The sequence below is a fragment of the Alternaria infectoria genome, assembly GCF_024043175.1.
Source record: "Alternaria infectoria strain BMP 0036 chromosome Unknown scaffold_3, whole genome shotgun sequence".
In the NCBI taxonomy this organism is placed as follows: Eukaryota; Fungi; Ascomycota; class Dothideomycetes; order Pleosporales; family Pleosporaceae; genus Alternaria; species Alternaria infectoria.
This window is the reverse complement of record NW_026250692.1, coordinates 2243080-2262557: the sequence shown is the minus strand read 5'-3', so window position 1 is coordinate 2262557 and position 19478 is coordinate 2243080. Positions and strand designations below refer to the sequence as shown.

At 52.5% G+C, this 19478-nt stretch overlaps 4 protein-coding genes across 4 annotated transcripts; 2 read left to right on the top strand and 2 right to left on the bottom strand.

Annotated features, from left to right (window-relative positions):
* Positions 1-2673: 2673 nt before the first annotated feature.
* Positions 2674-5186, bottom strand: J4E92_002979 (uncharacterized protein; the record flags this gene model as incomplete). Its single annotated transcript, XM_051494379.1, has 5 exons — positions 2674-3362; positions 3409-3556; positions 3602-4194; positions 4247-4744; positions 5165-5186. The coding sequence occupies 5 exons, from the start codon at positions 5184-5186 to the stop codon at positions 2674-2676; spliced, it is 1950 nt and encodes a 649-aa protein (XP_051356058.1).
* Positions 5187-6008: 822 nt separating this feature from the next.
* On the bottom strand, positions 6009-7493 carry J4E92_002978 (uncharacterized protein; the record flags this gene model as incomplete). The annotated part of the gene is made up of 2 exons (XM_051494378.1): positions 6009-6808; positions 6857-7493. 2 exons carry the CDS (start codon positions 7491-7493, stop codon positions 6009-6011), a joined length of 1437 nt encoding a protein of 478 aa, XP_051356057.1.
* A 179-nt stretch (positions 7494-7672) lies between these two features.
* J4E92_002977 (uncharacterized protein) lies at positions 7673-8421 on the top strand (the record flags this gene model as incomplete). Its single annotated transcript, XM_051494377.1, has 2 exons — positions 7673-7821; positions 7875-8421. The coding sequence occupies 2 exons, from the start codon at positions 7673-7675 to the stop codon at positions 8419-8421; spliced, it is 696 nt and encodes a 231-aa protein (XP_051356056.1).
* Positions 8422-14740: 6319 nt separating this feature from the next.
* Positions 14741-17584, top strand: J4E92_002976 (uncharacterized protein; the record flags this gene model as incomplete). Its single annotated transcript, XM_051494376.1, is given in 2 exon segments — positions 14741-14749; positions 14768-17584. 2 exon segments carry the CDS (start codon positions 14741-14743, stop codon positions 17582-17584), a joined length of 2826 nt encoding a protein of 941 aa, XP_051356055.1.
* Positions 17585-19478: the final 1894 nt, after the last annotated feature.

The following is a 19478-nucleotide window of genomic DNA, read 5'->3' as shown; positions in this document are numbered from 1 at the left end:
CATCCAAACCAAAGACCTTCTCATCGTACATCGTGTCATGTCATTGGTCTGAGGGATACATCACCTTATCCACAACCCGAAGCAGGCAGCATCGTAGTGTTAAATTCCATCCTTACTACCTACGCTATGCTCTATTATTTGACTGCGCAGTACGTGTAGTTATCCCTAGCTTATCCCGTTACGGCTCTTGTTCCATCAGGTGTATAAGCATTACTGCGCTCTGGTTTCGTTGTTGATGTTATTCCGGTTTGCCTCCAACACGGCGTCGGCATAGCTGCAGCACATGGACTCCAGCCACATACTGTTAAATTTGGACTCTTGAACATGCGAGGCAGCAGCGGGCTGTGTGACAAGTTCATGCTTTTGCTCTCCTTAGCGCCGTTTCTCGTAGGTTGGTAGGCTGTTAAAGGCTGAAGAATGGATGCACATAGATGGGCGCAGCCGGTTGAAGGGAGGCGTGGGGTCCACGGCTGGTAGACGCATGTCAGCAGTGGCGATGTCTCAGCCTTCTCTTTACCTTTAGATAAATCCATCATAGCCCTGGCAGCACTCTCTTCATTCTTAGATAACTACAACCGTTCCGTTTGATCCAGAAGTCGCTTCCACCGGATTTCGTGGTTATGAACTTCCGCAACGGCCTTCGAAGCGTCCGTACCGCCTTCCGAGATCTCAAGCGAGACCTTAAATCGACACAATGGCTGCGAGGATTAGGGTGGTTCTTTGGGTTCATCTGGGTTTTCGTCCTCTTAGCCAGTCTGTTATTAGTCGCTATCGGAGCGGTGTCGCTGTTTCGTTCTGATCTCAAGGCTTGTCAAGCGGACGGCAGTTTTCGTCTAGATCCAAGGACTTACAGCATGTGGTCCTCATCTGGCTTTTTCCAAATTACATTAGGCGGAGGACATCTGACGTTTGCAGAAGCAAAAGCTATTGATATCATATGGGACGTTGTGAGCTGGCCGCAGTTCGAAGGCACGGAATTTGATACTGACAAATGATAGGCTGTGGGCCGTGGAGGTCAACTGTTGTTGGCAATTGTATCGTGGCGCGAATTCGCAAGGTATCTAACGATATGCATGGAAGACAAACCTGTCACCTACCGGCTATTTCGGACGATATTTATCGAGAATGATGCTTCAATAATATCGACATGCCGGACTGTCAAGAGTTTCATTCGGCAACGGAGACTACGTTCCAAAACCGCCATGGTTTTCATGGTTGCCACCATGTTATTTATCCTGGCTTTTCCAACGCTCATGAGCGCTATGAGTGGCTACGACTCCAACGTTGTATCTCGTGTCCAAGATGGCGATAATAACCTTGTCCCTTTCGACAAGTATGTGCGGGTCCTCTATGTCATTCACGATGGCTGGAGAGTCGGCGAAGAGGGCGAACACTGGATCAGGGACGCAGCAACTTCATGTGAGCATATTGTTCCCTTCCGTCTCCGTCCAAGAAGGATCAGTCAATGACCGAGACATGTAGATGATCCCGTGCTGAGCCCAGACGTATTCTGCACTTCTCTCGAGCCGTCGAGTTCCGACAGCTCTACGTGCAACTTAGTAGCAAATGTCTCTCAATGTAAGACGGTGCGTGATCTATATGGTGTACCTACTCAGCAGCCACAGATGTAAGAGAATATGGGCTCGGCGGAACCCGGAACGAAACATCGCAATTTGGGGACACGCCCATACAATCACCTGTCCTCAACATCTCTGCGTACAAAAGCGAAGTTGAAGACTTCGGAGGTCAAGACTCTCCTGACCGGCTAGACATAACTTGGATGAGGGAGAACAAAACCTTTGATCGAACCTACATGGAGCTATACGGAAAGTGCCAGAACACGGGAGTAGGTCGTCATTAAGCTGTGAAGTTGTTGTCACATCACACTAAACATCTATTTCAGGACTATAAATGGGGATTTTCGCTTTTGCAGCTCATGATCAGCCTCATCCTCCTGCTCGCATGGACCGTAGGAATCTACATCATGTGGATCTATACACATTTCACGATTTCGTCAATCAACGGCCAATACGAAGAGGTATCTGGAGAACATCGCGCAGTCCTTAAGTTGGCAGCAGCTATGAGGATCGAGCTCGATGTGGAGGACACTGATCTTTCACTGCTCACCGAGAAGCAAATCAAAGAAAGGGTTGACAACGAGATACAAGGCGGCACAGTCTTGCATGCCTATCCTGACTCCAGGCTGACGGCCCATAGTATTCGGAAAGGCCTCAAAACTTGGTTTAAGAAGGATAAATGGTGGTTCTTGGCTATGTTGGGTACAAGTCTAGTTTGCTCGATCGGATCGATGTACGATGGGAACTCCTTCTTCTACTGGCTTTCTGGAGTTTGCGTTGGCCAATTCTGGGCTTTCTGCATAGGTACCACTGTGGGCAGTCGACTTCTTATTATCCTACTTCACAGCCTTGTGGCTGGACTTATTTTGGGCACTCTGGCCATTGTGGCAGCATTGCTATACAGGTAGGGTCATGGTGCAAAATGTCATCTTTACTACGCTATGCTCTGTAAAATGACTACCTAGGTGGGCCGCAGTACGTGTACTGGCCCCTAGCCCACTATTTTACACTTCTGCCTGTGCTGCCGTAGAACTCCATGACCCGTTAACCCTCAGAATACGCCAGACGCTCCGCTCGAAAGAAACACCACTCCATTTCAGTTCACCTGACCTTTGCTCCGTGCGGATGCAAGGCTTTGGTCAGTCGCATAGCGGGAACCGTCCTCCTCCTCGGAGTACAGAGTCTGATCGCCTTTACCGCCCATCTCGACGAACTCGTTAGGATTCCGCTCATCGGCAGGCCTTACCTCTGCAGCACCATGGGTCTTGCCGTTCATCTTCGTACCGTTCTCAACTCCATTCTTTGCGTAAACCTTGACGGGCTCCTGGCCTTCAGCGGCGTTGATGACACGAGTGACCTTAACATCATTAATGCTACTAAGCATAGTGCGCTCCCGTTGTATCTTGCGCTTGGAGAAATCGAGCTTGGATATTGCCCCCGTAAGACCGTCTGTGCTGTCGGTGACGCTTATTTTGTCTTGCGTAGTCCACGGGTGCTGCAGGCATTCATCAATCGATATACGTTTCTCGACATCGACTGTGAGCATCTTGTCGATGAGATCCAGCGCAGGGTCGCCAACGGAATCCCAGTACGGTGACGGATAGTCGAAGCGGCCCATTTTGATCTGTTGCGATAGTGTGTATGGGTTGTCCTCACTGTACAGCTCGTCTGAGAAGGGAGGAAACCCACACAGGCAGATGTACAGTACGACGCCCAATGACCAAACGTCTACAGCTCTGGTGTAGCGGCGGTGGTTGGAATTTTCCAGAATTTCGGGCGCAACGTCTGGAAAAATTAGCATACTGTTGTACTTTGAAATAGGACAACATACATGACGGAGTTCCACACAGTGTTGTTGTGAAAGATTCTTCACCGATAATTTTGGCAAGACCAAAATCAGCCAGTTTGATCGACAGATCCTTATCTGTGAGCAAGATGTTCTCGGGCTTGATATCTCTGTGTACAATGTTGCGCTCATGCTGTTATGTGTTAGCGTTGAACCAGAAGGATATCTGGGGACTTACCAGGTACTTAACCGACTGGAATAATTGTACGAACACCTTGCGTGCCTCCGTCTCGGTCAACTTCTGTTTCATGACGATCCAGTTGAACAGCTCGCCCTCAGTCGCGAGCTCGAGCACTAGGTAGACACCATCATCCTCATCAAATGTGTCCTTGAGACACAGCAGCGCCGGATGGCTAACACTCATCAACACGGCAATCTCTTGCTGCAGCCCCTCGACCTTGGACTTCTCGCCAGGACCAGAACGCTTCTCGAACTTCTTCACTGCGTACCGTACGCCAGTCGCTTTCTCTGCGCAGAGGTATACTGAAGCAAAATGACCCTTGCCTAACTGCTCCTGCATGGTGTATTGTTGTCGGAACCGGTGGGTGTTGCGCTTCAACGGGTATCTGAAGACATAGCGGGCTTGGTCCAAGATGGCAATCTCGTCACCTTCGCGCAATTCGCGTCGCTTGTTCCGCCCAACGAAGATGTCGTTGACAAATGTTCCGTTTCCAGACAAGTCTTCGAGTACAGCGACAACATCGCCGCCCTTCTTCTCTGTGAACAGCAGACAGTGCCGGTTTGAGACGGTGGGTGAACTGAGGACTCGATCTGCAACGTGTCAGACAAGCGCTCTTTCGCAGGGACTATTACCGCGACTTACCGCACTCTCTGTGGCGACCGATGAGGTAGCCACCTGCTGGTACACCGCGCTCCTGCTTCTCCCTCTCGTACCTATCCTCCTGCTTTTTGTACTCTTCTTTGCTTACCCGCTCTGTTCCTTCGGTCTGGCCAACGAGTCCCTGCGGAACGGGACAGGCCTGTCGCCGGCGCAGTACTAGCACGTCTTTGTCCCGGCCATCCATAGGCACCAGGTAGCCCCAGACCTCTTCTTCCTCTTCATCTTCTACGGCGTACGTCCGGCTGTCGGGCGGGTAGACGAACTGGGAGAAGGGCTGGGTGTCGGATGGGGGCGACGAGAGACCACCGCGTGCCTGGCTTGGCTTGCTGGGCGGGGGGCTCTGTGTGCCTTCTTTGTAGCCTTCCGAAGCATCTCCGGTAGATTCTTTGTGGGTTACAGGCGACGGCAACGGTCCCTGCTTAAGACGGCCGTTGGGAGGCGGCGACAGGCGCGAGTGGCGAGTGCGCTTTGGTTCGGCCTCTTCGCCCTGCGAGTACTACAGCAATTGAAGCGTCAGCGCCCGCTCCCAGTCACATACTTGGCAGTACAACGGCTACCTACGCGGTTTCGCTTGAGCTGGCTTTTCTCAGTCTGGGCCGGCATCTTGACAACAAGGGCGAGTAGTGGAGTCGAGACGGAGACGGCGACGGAGACGGGGTCAATGCTGGCGCGGGTATGGCTGTCTAGATAGGCAGCATAGTGTTGCGAACGATGGAAACGAATAGTAAGGGCGGGCGAGTCTGGGCCGCTAAGCTGGACTGAGATTGAACGTCCGTAGGCCCTCGAGCCTTGGACGATGTTGCAGGCAGCCAAGCCTGGAGCCGGGGAAGTCGCGTCGCACCCCTGCCGATTTGCGCGTGGCGAGCCTGCCGCCCTGTTAAGTGGCCCGGAGTGACGCACCGGCTACACCTCTGCCACCCATGACAGCTTCCTCATTTGCATTACTCAGCCCGAACGAATCCACGCACAAGCATGCTTTCAGGTTTTCCTCTCCTCGATGCAATTGAGTTTGAGCAGGCCTGCGATGCGCTGCAGCGATGCTTTCAGCTGCGAGGTAGCGCGCAGCACGAGTGGCTTTCCGTGGAGAAGAGGCACCGAAATGGGTCCGTATATCTCAACATTACCACCCATCTGCCGTTCTGCGCAGATCGACCTGCGGTGCATCATCGGGACGCTATTGAAGAGGACGAAGTAGTAGACGACGACGAGGTGGGTGATGCCAGGGCCCTGATCTGCCGATACGAGCTCAGCCTAGGTAGGAAGCTCTTCACGACGCCGTAGCACCCCAGCCAGTTGTAGACTACGACATCGTCCTATCGGATGTCTATCGCGTGCCCGTCTTGTACATCAGCATTCGTGACCCTGAGCACCGGTATCCGCCGACAATGACTACGTTGTACGAGCACTTGGTCCCGCCACAGTTCAAAGCTCAGACAGAGAATGTTGGTGTCATTGGAGGCATTACCATTACTGTGAGAAGTGCGATCCCATGTAGTGGATTCAACTAACCATCGCAGGAGCACCCACTCAAAAACAGACCCGTGTTCTTCATCCATCCATGTCAGACGGCTGATGTGATGGAGGCCAGTGTCGAGAGCGTCATAACAGCAGATAAGTATCTGACCCTATGGATAGGGGCCATGGGAAAGGCCGTTGGTCTGAATATGCCGTTACAACTAGCAATACCAAACGATACTTGATATTGACATGCTTGATTTACAATTCGTGTCACAGTATAATACAACTACAACCGCATCCGTACACTTGCCTTCTCTAGCTCGCCAATGTTGCCCATACCCGCCAGGCTCCACTTCTCCGCCACGAAGCCCTCATTGACTTGGTGTCGTAGCATCCCGCTTTCGGCATAGTACTCCATGATCGACCGGGCCTCTTCCTTCGTCAGCCCACCGACATTGATAATGTCAAGCTCCTTGGAGTCGCTGTGGAGATCCTTGAGAGCCTCCATAACGCGCACGTCTACGCTCTTGTAGGGGTTCCATTCTGGCAGTTTGTCTGCAGACTTCTGACGGGCTTCGGCTGCTTCGATGCAGTGGTCCATGGCTGGTGACGTAGGGGCGTTTGATCGTGATGTTGCGCCGAGCACTACGCCGCCGTTGGGTAGTTTCCTTTGACCTGAAAGGTGATCGACGAAGTGGCGTACAAGAGTCAGGTCGTGAGCGTGAATTGGCTTTACTTCTGCAGACATGTACTCGGAGTGGCGCATGATATGCGACAGACCATCGAGCGCAAGCAGAATTTGTGGACGACCGGGTAGAGACAGTTCATTCCATAACGCGACAAAGACTGGCCATGATGCCTCGGGGTTGGCCATACCAAGCGCCGCCAGCTCTTTCAGTGTAGCACCCGCAGGAAGCGGCAGAGGCAGTTCAGGCTGCGTGCTCAGTTTTGTGGCAGCAAGGAATGCCCCGTTGGACAGGAGGATTTGCTGTAGAAGATTTGCCGTGTACGTATCTTGAGTATATTGCATCGGTTCTGAGTTGGGAAGAGGTGCATAGTCTGTATGCGCGTTGACGAGGGTTTGGGCTGAGAGTTGTCAGTGGCATGTTTCTGCCTCGAAACCACAGTCCATACCTTCTGGGATGTTGATCACAAACCAGTCCCGTAGAAAACCCATAGTAAGGCCTTGAAGTATCAATGTGCTCTTCCCGCTCATTCTTTGTCCGCACAGTATCCGTCTTATTGTCTTCTTGGAGCTCTCGGCCTCGTTGAACAGCCTCGCGAGTTCAATCGCCTCCTTCCTCATCAATACGGCTGGTCGGCGGAACAGGCCCCATCCCTGGCTTGTTTTGAATGCCTCGACGGCTCGCAGCGCATCCACTACAGTCTCCTGCGGCAATCCCATGACCTTGCCCTCATTCTGTTCGCTGAGAACATTGTCCTTGGTGAGGTCCCGCAGCGAAGATACTTCGAGTGCGTTGTCGTTACTCAGAACGATGCGCTTCCGCTGGGCTTTGCGCTCTCCTTGGGCGGGCCGCTTGCCCGAGTCACCTCCTGATGCTCCTCTACCCTTCTTCGTGTTCAGAGACTTGACACCCTTCTTGGGGGCGGCGGTCATGCCCTTCTTCTTGGGTCCTGTCACGGCGTAGCGGGCAGACGACGTGGAAAAGCAGGCTATCTGGGGGCGCAGCACGCGCGGTGCAATGCATCCATGGGCGGCGGCATCAAGCGACAGCTGCGAGAAGCTCCGAAGACATGTGGAAGGCGGCATGACGGGTGATTGAGGCTCTGGCCCTCCGCAATGGGCGAATTGGCGATGCTAGAGACGAATTCTGTGATGGTCGCAGCCTCGGGAGTCCGCCGCTCGTGCACGGACTCGAAATTTATTCTGAACTTTTGGCAGCAGGCGCGCAAAGTGAAATTCTACCCAAACCACTCGACCCTCGCAAAATGTCAGACACCGAAATGGACGGCGGCGTCGCGCTCGGTGGCACTTCGCCCACGCATTCCCAGCTCGCCGACGAAATCAACGGAGGCGCCATGGACGTCAAGTCCAACGGCGCACCTTCCGTCGCAGACTCGACCGTCTCCAGCCGACTGTACGTCGCATGCTTGCTTTGTCCTCTACCACACCGTTGCTGACTCAACACAGACCCGTTACGGTGAACAAGCCCACGCCCTTCACCTTTGACCTGGGCAACCTGCTCGCAAACGACCCCAACCCCGTCCCCGCCGGCGCCGACGAAGCCACCCTCGCTGCCACTGCCCGCGATGCCGCTCAAGCCCTCATCAACCAGCTCCTCTCGACCTGCGAAATCAAGTCAAACTCAGAGGGCGTCCACCTCGTGCTTCCCGCGCCGACAACACCCCTCCCCCGCGAGAAGCCTATTCCCGAAGCCAAGGAGCCCACCAAGTGGGACAAGTTCGCTGCGAAGAAGGGCATCAAGAACACGAAGCGCGACACCAAGCTGGCTTACGACGAGGCCACGGGCGACTGGGTACCCAAGTGGGGTTACAAGGGCAAGAACAAGGCGGGCGAGAACGACTGGCTGGTCGAGGTTGACGAGAAGAAGGAAGCCAAGACCGGTGAGGCTCACGACCAGAGGGCGGATAATCGGAAAGACCGGAAGGAGAGGATGCGCCGCAACGAGAGGAAGGAACGCGCGAACAGCGTCAAGTCTCGCAAGGTTGGTGCGTGAGCTGGAGCACTTGACCTTTACCTGAGAGAGGCCAATTTATAAAACGACATGCATTGGGCGGCGTTAATCTTACGGCATGTATTCGACTTACGGGCGCAGGGCTAAAAGCTTGCGAACTTGCACTTTATTGATTCTTTCCGAGGCTGCAACATTGTCTCCCAGATACCATGAGCAACCACGCCGTCGAATATACCATTTCTGCACTTTATCGAGCTACGCGTTTACTATCCAAGTGAAAATGAGTCGGAAGTTTGGAAGCTTACTTCAACAAGCCAAGGTTCAGAAGTTTCGACAGTGCCATGTCTATTGCGACACGCCTAGAGTCCGCTCTACTGTTCTGCCTAAGCTCCAATCCTACATTTTAAAGAGTATATAAGAAATCTGGCCGCTGGTCCCCCATCTCCTCAATCTCTTTTTCACTCTTACCCTCAATCCAGTGGTCCCGCGCCCCCTGCCTCCTCTTCTTGTTCTCCCATGCAAGCAGAAATCGGGTCACAATGCTACCGCCAAGCAGCCACAACGTCAGATACGCCAGAACCACACCATGTCCCAGGAAATAGCGCGGCTTATCCCTGCTGCGGTAGATGTTCGACGAAACGACGCCATTGATGTTGCCCCAGCCTATCACAAAGCCAAGGGTGACGCCACGCTTGTACACGCCCTCGACGTTGTTGGCGGCCCAGGATATAGTGTTCGCTATCGTTGCTAGTGGAGAATGTTAGAACCAAGCGATCCATGCTGCTAAATGAGTTCACTTACGATAGATACCCACAGCTCCCAAAAATGTGCCCGCGTACTGAACGTTCGGACTGGCAGACCCGAGCAACATGGCAAAGCCCACAATACCAAACAGCGAGACTCCCATGTTGCAGTAACCCCTTTGTTGCGTGCGATCAGCAATATAACCCACTACCACCGTCACCACAGCTGCAACTGCATACGGTGGCACGGAAAGCAGGTTCGCTGTCGTAGACTTATAGCCCAACCCAGCTATGATGGTGGGCAGGAAGAGACTGAAGGCATAGAGCGAACCGTCTGCGCCCATGTAGATGATACTGAACATGAGCGTCTTCCAGTCCTTTAAGGATTGCCAAAAGTACTTGGTCTGGAACTCTTCGTGCGCAGCTGAGGCCTGTTTATCGGCGCGTAGACGGCGGAGAACACGCGCTCGGTCGTCAGGAGAGAGAAATGTGGCTTCGGCGGGGAAGTCGTGGACCATCCAGTAACTTGCTATTCCTACGAAGATGGTGGCGAGACCTTCAAGGATCTGGGGTTATTGTCAGCAACATGGTCACAGGTAAGAGGAAGCGTTCAAGTTGCACTTACGAAGATCCACGCCCAGCCTGGCTTTCCGCCTACGCCTCCCATCTGCGCAATTCCAGCGGCGAGTAGGCCACCAAAACTACCAGCTAGAGCGGCAGCCGAAAAGAAGATTGCAGCTCGGATGCCGAACTCGGAACGTTTGTACCAGCAACTCAGGTAGTAGTTTACTCCAGGAAACAGTCCAGCCTCAGCACATCCCAGCCACCATCGCTACGCATCGTCAGCCAAATTACCCTTGATACCAGATCACCAACCGCAAAAGACTCACCGCAGTCATAAGACCAGCATAATTATGCACCAACCCCATACACGTCATACAAATCCCCCACCAGATCATGATAAGTGGTAAGAAAATACTCGGGCGTAACTTCTTCAACAGCACATTGGTCAACGGCTCAAAGACGGAGTAGCTGACGAAGAAGATGGTCAGACTGGCATTGTACTGGCCGTCAGTCATGTTGAGATCTTCTTGCAAGCCATCGACTTTGGCGTTGCCAATGTTCGTGCGATCTAGGAAGGAGATCAAGTAGAGGAAGGAGAGCCATGGAATTAGTCGGAAGTCGAGTTTGCGGAGGAGGGCTTTGTCCTGGTGGGTGGGATGTTAGTATGTGTATGGCAAGGAGCTGAGATGTGGCTTACATGCGCAGCGCGTTCCTCTTCGCTGAGTCCAGCGTCGGGATCAGGTAGGTTCTCGATCGTGTGGATATGTTTTGCCGTTTCAACATGCTCCTCGCCGATAGTCTTCTCTTCCTCGCTCGACCTATCAATCGGCCGCTCTACTCCAGAGGCCATGTTGTCGACGTAGAGACAGGGTGTGAGCTAGTAGCTGGGCAAGATGTCAAGCCTCAAACAAGCGTCTTAGTGAATCCCAGTGCCTAGAGCGCAGAAAAGGGTTCGCGCAGGAACGTCAAGCAACAAATCGCGGTCCGAAAGAATCACAAGTCAGTATTCTCAACCATGGAACTGGGAACTTGCTTGTCCGGAATTACCCCTCGATCAGCGAGCGAGACGCTGTCCCTTAAGAACGTCACCAACTGTCGAACCACTGGAGAAAGCGGGCTGGGGTATCATCAGCCCGAGGCTATTGAGCCGCCTATCATCTAGTCCACTCATGATGATCTTGTTCCGATGACGGCAGGGACTGGTGTGCATTTCTCCAGGATCCAATCCCCACCATCCACTCCCTAGCGCTTGCCGATCCCTGGCTTCACCACCAGAGAAGCTTCTCCTGCGGAGAGTCGGGGTTCAGAAGTAGGAGCGAAGTGCCGTTCATGTGAGTATCAGACTGACTATTTGATGATGCCGAAACTTTGTTTTTATCTCCTCAACGTTAACTCGTGTCCTGAAATCTGTTCGTGTTCATAGCGGTAATGTGCTGTGGTTGTGACGAAGAGGCTCGTGTCGCATGTGGCCCACTATTCACATCCCCCGCTAGTGGCTGTCTAGAAGATACGATACAGCGTCAACAGAACGTATTTGATGCCGCCTCATCCTTTGAAGCAAACGATGTGCACGTTCGTTTCAGATCTCAACGGCGTAGCATTGTCGATGCCGAGCATTGAGGCGTTGCATGCCGAGCATACAAGCGTGAAGGGCGTTGCAATGTGTGCGGGGGTCAAGATGCGGGGGACGGCTAAGCTTCCACACAAGCTTGCGCTTGTGACGTTGCTTGCTTAGACATCACCAAGTGCTTATCTGCTAGCGATACGGATATAATCGTGCGGAGTTAAACACTTCCCGGGACTGTAAGTCATAAAATGTACAGCTTCTTAATCCTTTAGGCGAGAGAAACTCGTCAGTTCCCATGGAAGAGAGACGTGGACGGATGCGCTAGAGCAGGATTTGATACCCGTTCATTCGGTGTTTCCTGCCGGACTTCCCTACTGCGGTAGTGCCGAAATCGCCAAATGCTTCAGCATGGAGCCACCACGATAGTATCCACACAGCGTCTCGTGACCAACAATGTGGATATACCGTAAATTGTTCATGATCGTTTTCCAAGGCACGCGCCCGCGTTATCATCCGGTCTGTGTGTAGCCGCGATTTCAGAAGCCTGTTTCTCACAAGTATCTTGAGCCAGCGCTCCACTCGATGCGGGCCCGCTCGGGTTGATTTTAGCCTCCACATACTCATTCCCTTCTTTCCTTTCAGGTATGAGGCCAAATAGCCCAGATCGCTTTCTTACGATGGCTAAAATGACCGCGACGATGACATTGAGCCCTGTGAACGCCAGCATAATTTGGAACTGCCTATTGTCTGGCATGGTGGTGCTAATCAGCATGTATGTCTCGTATAGCTATATTGCCAGGGAATTGAAACTTACAGCTGTTACCAAAGACAACACCAACACGATCCCTCGCCGCATCCGGTAAGTGCGCAATCAACGATGTCGAACTTTGCATTTGCCTGATTTCCTCGCGACTCAAAAAACTGGACAACCCTGTGTTCAAGTGCTCGCGATGGATTGCAGAGCAGATGGCGACGGCGACACATCCGCCAAGCGTCCGCACCATGTTCAGCGCTCCGGTACCGACAGCGATGTCCTTCTCTGGAATTGAGGTAGCGACAAGCACGAAATATGGCGGACTTGCAAGACCCAAGGCAAGACCAATGATAATTTCGTAACCGTACAGTCCAGGCCACAGGTGAGAGTAGGTCGGCAAACTACTAAGAAGTCCAATACCTACGCATACGATCGCGGTCGAGCCAATCAAAACAATCTCAACTGGTGCCTTCTTTACGGCTAGTCCAGACGCCATAGCACCAATCGGAGTCACAACGGTAGCAGGCAGCAGAAGGATACCGGCACGCTCCGCGCTTGTAAAGTTCACTCCCTGAAAGCGTTGTGGCAGCTGGACGAAGACAACGTAAAAGGCGAATCCTAAGAGAAACTGACTTCTGTCCCACTGTTAGCGGAGTCCGACTGCAGTGTTCCAGACTTACAACAGAGTCAACGCCATGGGTGCATTCCGAAGAAAGTGTACAGGAAAGACGGGGGCTTTCTGCGTTCTGGACGATATCCAATACTCATACAACCCAAAGAGTACCAGGAGAGCGATTCCAGCTACAAGTGGTCCGATGATAACACCACTGCCCCAGGTATGCGACACACCGGCTTCCTGAAGGGCGTAGATGAGAGGTATAGGCCAGCAGACAGACAAGATGCCACCATAGATGTCCAAATGGCGTATGCGCTGCAGATTCGTTCTACCGTCGTCGAATGCAGGCATCGAGAAAAACAGTATTGCCATTGCGACACCAATTACGGGGCCACTAATGCTAGTCAGCTCGCACATCTCAATAGCCGGCACCCTGCATACTTCATGAAGAATATCCATCTCCAAGTTGTCCGATCAGCGATGATTCCACCGAGTAGAGGCCCTAGCAGGTTTGCCAGAGCGAATACCGAGCTGACGATACCAGAGTAGAAGCCAATCTTCTCAGGGACAATCATCTTCATGATGGCGACGAATGTCAAGCTGTAGAGGCCAGATCCTCCAATGCCTTGGAAGGCGCGGAACACGATTAGTTGAGTCATCGTCTGCGCTCCGCCACAAGCCATGGAGAATACCAGGAAGATTGACGCGCAAAGTAAGAGGAGACTCTTGAGGCCCCAAATGTCGCTCAGCTTTGCTGTGATCATCAAGAACGCTGCACCGTTAGTCTAGTGACCAGACTCCCGAGCGAATGAGTCTTACAGTTATATGTAAGTAGATACGCGGTAATTAGCCATGCCGCCTGCTCCAGAGCGCCATAATCACTCGAAATTTTGATGAGCGCGGTCGTGACGATGGTAGTGTCCAAGGCAGATAAGAAAAGACAAAGCCATAGTCCAGCGATAACGACGTGTAACCGATTTGAGCTGATGTTCGGTACGATTGGCACAGCGGAGGGTGTGATACCGCCCGTAACCCGGCTACTGTCATTATCAACCATGATGTTGACGAGGTCGAGACACTTGTCCGTCCTCCGTCTTACTATAAAATACCAGCCACGTTTGCGGCGTAAGCACATGTGCGAAGGATGAAGCCCCTGCAGCAGATACAGGGCTCGCACGGATAGAGGTCAGCTGTAGAAGGCTGCATCCGTCCCAGTGGAATGCATGCTTCTAGGCTGCAGCGGGGTAAAAACCGCAGGCTGGAGAGCTGCTGCATTGCGATGCGCCAGACTACAGAAGGTCCACATGCCTTTGACAAGTAGGACGCCCTGTCCCTATGCTGCGGTCCTTGCGTGTCCAAAGCGCGTTCGCTTGGGGTAACGCGTGGAGGAGAAGCCGTTCTTCCGGATTTTCTCCCATTCAATACGGTACCTTCAATAACCTCTGCATCGCTTTCCATCTCGCAACTGTATGACCAACTGAAAAGCATGGGGACTGGTTTGGGTGAGTATAGTGGGTATATACAACCGCATGCATGCAGGCATCGATGCGGCTCACAGCCACTGGAAGCCGTGACGAGCGGCCGCGAAAGCTGGAAACCCCCCTATTTTCTCGTACCCCCTTTAGTCGTCCTCAGCGATTTCCTTTAGTCGCAGCGCTTTCTTTTGAACGTAAAGTGCAGGTAACGACTGTTGGTTGGTGTTCGTGGTTTCAAGCCCGCCACGCGAAACTCGCGCGCGCCTGCAGCTGTGACGTCAAACGCCGATGGGACGCGACTTCCATCCTAGCAGTACCGCGCTCTCACTTCCTTAGGTGCATTGCCCGCGTCCACATCTTCAACGAGACTTTGCTATCCTGCTCGTGTGGGGCGAAAAATGCTAATTCCATTCTCTTCTACTTTCCTTTATCGCAATGACTTCAATCTCGTTTGAAGCTGCTCTCAAGCTGCCCGACAACGACGCGTCCAATTTACGCCTCTACAAGCTCGTCTCTGCACGCGACTTCAGCAGCTCGGGTCTTCGTTCAGTCGCGCAGGACTATCTCAGTAGTTTCTGCGACCCTGGTCTTTCTGTAATCCGGCGGCGATGGATCGGCATCGCGCTCGCAGGCATGCTGGAAATGCCGGCGGTGGCCACACACATCGAGACATCGACTAAGCGTCTACGCGATCTGGGAGCCATCCTCTTAAGCGGAACTGAACAGGAGCAGATCAAGATTATTGCTGGTATCATCATACGACAGGCACTAGAACAAGGGATCGACTATAGCAGGTTCTGGTCCACGGAAAAGGTCAGACACAGCGCGCCGGATTTTCCGCTCGAAGCCGATGCGGAGTGGATGCAGAAGTTCCAGGGCTTTCTCGACATTCTGAGCGATCTGGCACTCGCGAGACCAACCAGTGAGCCCTCTGTCATGTACCTAGTCTCATTGTTCGCCACAGATGGGTTCAAATGGCGGGAGTCAAGCGCTACGTTCCCTGTCGCGCTCGTCGAGGCTGGGATGCTGACCATCATCGCGCCCGATGAGCACCTGAAAAACTGCCACTTTGTTGACATACCAGTCGAGCACATTCTGAACACGCGATCAGAACCGTCGAAACTACACAACTCACAGGCTCAGCCTACAGAGCACGAACCATGGGATCTTGTCATGACACTCACATCCGAACCCTGGAGCTACCGTCTTGATTCCACGCAACGCATAGCGACTGACCTATCGCTAATGTTCAAGCATTCGGGCGACGCATTAGAGTGGGAGAGTTGCATCAAAGCCCATCAGAAAAAACATGAGCCTCGTTCGAGAGTATCCCGAAACTTGCCTATCGATGCGAGCTCGCCTTCGATCCGAAAGTCAATCGCAAAAAGATCGCTTCGAAGTGGCTCCCAGACGCTTCGGAAAGAGCGCGTCACCTCCAAGAAACTTACCGCAGACAGTAGCGGTGCGACAGCCCTGCAACTCCCGTCACAGCATCCATCGTCGACATCGAAACGCACGTACGGCAAGGGAAAGCTACCCCGTGTGTCTCGGGCCACCAAACAAGATATCTTCAAAAAGCTCAACTCGGAAGACGAAGCTCTCGATGCGCTTATAGAAAGCAAGAGAAATGTCCGCAATACTTCTTCGGACATATCGGGTGTTGCTTCATCTCCCCGAAGAACTTTACGAAGCTCAAAGACTGCCTCGGACAAGGAGCCAGTCAAGACGAAGACTAAGGCACGCACATTGCATAACAAGAATGGAGCAGACGACGACGAAGATTTTATACCAAGTCAGACGAGGCCGAAAACAAGGACAAACCCCAAACGCAAAGCAACACCAGATCCCATGACCGATGATAACTCGAGAAAGAGATCCCGTAAAGAGCCGAACAAAGGTCCGAAGTCGACTGTGACCGGCGCAAAACAACAGGCGAAAACTCTTCCGCTGGCGAAACCATCAAAACCTCCATCATCTGTCCCTTCGTCACGACACACCTTGATCGGAGGACTTCTGGGTCTCCAAAGACCTGCCAAGATCTCCGAGAGCCCGTTCAAGAAGCCAACGTTACCGGCAAGAGTCGCTCAAACACCGTCAACTCCTACCAAACCGAGTAGAAAGCCTGTGGGAGTACCAGTGCGGCCCCAACCCCCTGTGGAAGCACGGAGATGTTCTGGAGATGATGCTTTGCACTACATGGCATCGTCACCGCCTGTGGCTGATGAGGCCGAAGAGAATGATGAGTGGCATCATGCGACTGCTGTCGAGGCCGCAATGCTCTCCAGCAACAGCAAACCTACCCCCGCGTCACCAAATGCAGAATCAACAGCGATCTCTGGTCACGCTGATTGTGAGGATATAGCATCGGAGAAGAAGACAGGAGATTGGCAGACCGCGAAAAGCGACCCCTTTGGCCGAAGATCTGCTGGGAAGAAGGCCACATCGTTCATACGCCGACTGACTGGAGAAGATTCGTCGAAGGAGGACATAGCCCCTGAGATTGACGTTTCAAACCAACGGCCTTTGCTAGTCGCTGGTTCTAGCGCCCCTGAAGCCTTACCTTCAATTGCAACGAGCCGACCATTCCTACAAAAGACGCCTTCGGGTGGGAAAGAGGCCAAGGTTGCGAGCCCTTATACGGGCACAATAGATCATCAGACACAAGATTCGAGAGATCAAGGAGGAGTGCAACAAAAAGACGACATAAAGAGACGTAACGAGCAGGCTGGCACACATTCAAAGCCCACAGCGCTATCCAAAGGGAAGACAACGACCCCAAAGATACCCGAAGATGCGGCAGAAAACGAAACGACTGTACCCACCTTGCTCTTCAACTCGCAGTTCATCGACACTACTCAGCCAACTGTTCAGGCTGACCAAGAAGCCACTGGAAGTACAAGGAACTTACTCGAAGAGACTCAGCAGACCGTGGACCAACCGCAACAACTCAACGAAGGGATCCGGCAATTGCACGATGACGGGCCTATCGAGCAGGCGTATCACGAGGACGATACTCTCATCGGTGGCGGTGAAGACAATCAGGAAGCCGACAATGACTTCTTCGACGCTTCGCCAATACACCTCCAATCCTCCCCGCCAAATTTAGGCTCTTCTAGTAGCCATAGCTCAACCTCTGCCATACGCGAGCCATTGACGGACCCACCTCTACCAACATCGCAAGCAGAAGAGATGGACTGGGAGGCGAGTCTGCAGCCGCACCAGCGCGATCTTCATGAACTGATGATAAGGACTTCCAAGCGGGTTATGCAGCACATTGTCGGTAACGAGACTAGTGTAGACGACATCGCTGAGATGTACGCGCAGGATGGCGAGCATGTACTGAGCACCCTGATCAAGCGACACGATACCGACTACGAGGATGTCTTCCAGGGTATGGAGAGCACAAAGGGAAAACTCCGGAAAGAGCTTCAGCGCGCCGCCAAGCAGATGGCCAAGGATAGAGAGAGGGTTGATGCAATTGCTTGATCTTCGTACAGTTCACGACGCAATCTTACGAAGGAGATACAAGTTTAATGGAGGGATGTACCATGCAGGACATGAGAATGTATGATAGTAGAGAAGCCTTTTCACGAGCAGTACGAACGTAACACAGTATAGCACAAGATTTTAATGAATATGCATTAGTACCTACATAGTTACCAGCACCACATATGCATACTATATCTCGCTCCACGCATTAGTCAAGGTTCCCTCAACCAGTACAAGACGCGCCATCATGTGTCGAACTCTCCCGAGAGTTGCGCTGTGAATTCTGTTCCTTACTCTTCCCCATCTCAACAATATGTCTCATAGAGATGCCACCCCACGGCAGACCCGATAGCGTCTGTCTTGCATCAATGTTCTCTGGTTCAGGCGATGCATATGCGCTTCCAGCTTGTCGCTGATTCTCAACGTCTCGCTCCGTCTCCTCTTTCTGCTCTTTTACTTTGTCGCCTGGTTCACGTTAGCGTAGAAAGAAATAGCTATTATGCTTGGTGCTACGAACGAAATCTTCTTTGGGCGAGTTTGTTTTGTATCTTGCGTCTTTCGTTGGGGTCTTTGATGTCGGACCAGTCGTTTGGTCCGGCTTCTGGAGAATCGTCGCCAGTTACGACGGATTCCCTTTTCGAGGTGGCTTGTTGAGGGCTGGGTTGTTGGTCTCGAGACATGCTTCTAGGGATGAAGTCGTAGTGGGATTAAGGAGTCTGGCGAGATGATCTTTATTGACGCGGTGCCTTCTTGAGATAGTTTCTAGAACGGTAGAGACAGTGTTGATGGAAATTTTGCGTTGGAGTGGTCGCGATTCGCAGTTGTTACATGTGTTCAAGACGGGTGTCTTGTAGAGGATGATGGGCCGGCTGGAGACGTGCTTGTTGCTGGGAAGTGGCGTATGGACGTAGAATTATAGTACAGGAACTTCATTTCCATCTGTTAGGCTGTTTCATAGTCAGCATCTCTATAGTTACGTGATTTTCAGGGATCCGTCTCTCAGCCGCAAGACGTAATGCTTGAGGAAGGAGCGCGTTGAGCGATCCACCGCACCAGCATACTCAAGCCAAGCCGATGAGAAGTGGTGGCCTCGAAGCAGTGGAGTCTTTCATTAAAATGATGACGCTGATATGAAGGGTTCATGTGCAAAAGGGCGCGGCTGAAGTTTCACCGAAGAGGCTCGCTCATGATGTTCGGTGAGTAGCTGCGCAAAGCTAACCAGTTTTGACGCTTGTCATCTTGCATTTTCTCGGCCCGCCAGTTATAATGGAGCCTTGAACATTCAATTAGTGTACAAAGGGTTCTAGGTAGAGATACTCAGGAGCAAGAAACTTCAACTACTCTTAGGCCATCGTCAGCACGCTGCAGCAAATGCCATTGGAGACTGCCATTCGCGTACCTGTACATAGTATTACGCAATATCCAGATGAAGTTAGACTTGATACTATCCAGGACCTGCCAAGTCGCAGCGGGCGCGGGATGACCGAACCGTTGTAGCCTTGCCGTTGGGCTGAGGTATCAATATCGCTCTGTCGGGTGGGCTTGCACCAATAGCGCATGTACTATCAGGCTACCTTCTTGACATTACACTCCAGCTCTTGGTCCAGAGGCTCACCGGTAATCCTTTTCGCGGGGACAGCCAATGAGACAAGAGCGTTGTTGACCGTACTGTACAGGCCAGCTTGATATACGAGATGTGCCTTGAGATTAACCTTGGGACAGAAGGCATTGGTCAATGAGTCATGTTAGAGTGGGGCATCATGAGAACAACGACAGAGTTGCCAGAAAAGCATAGACTTCTTCCTGTCGGTCAGTGATCTGGAAACCGGAGGAGCGGAATCGCCACGGTTAGAGATGGGGCAAGCAGTAGTAGTCCATGGGTGCTGTGAAC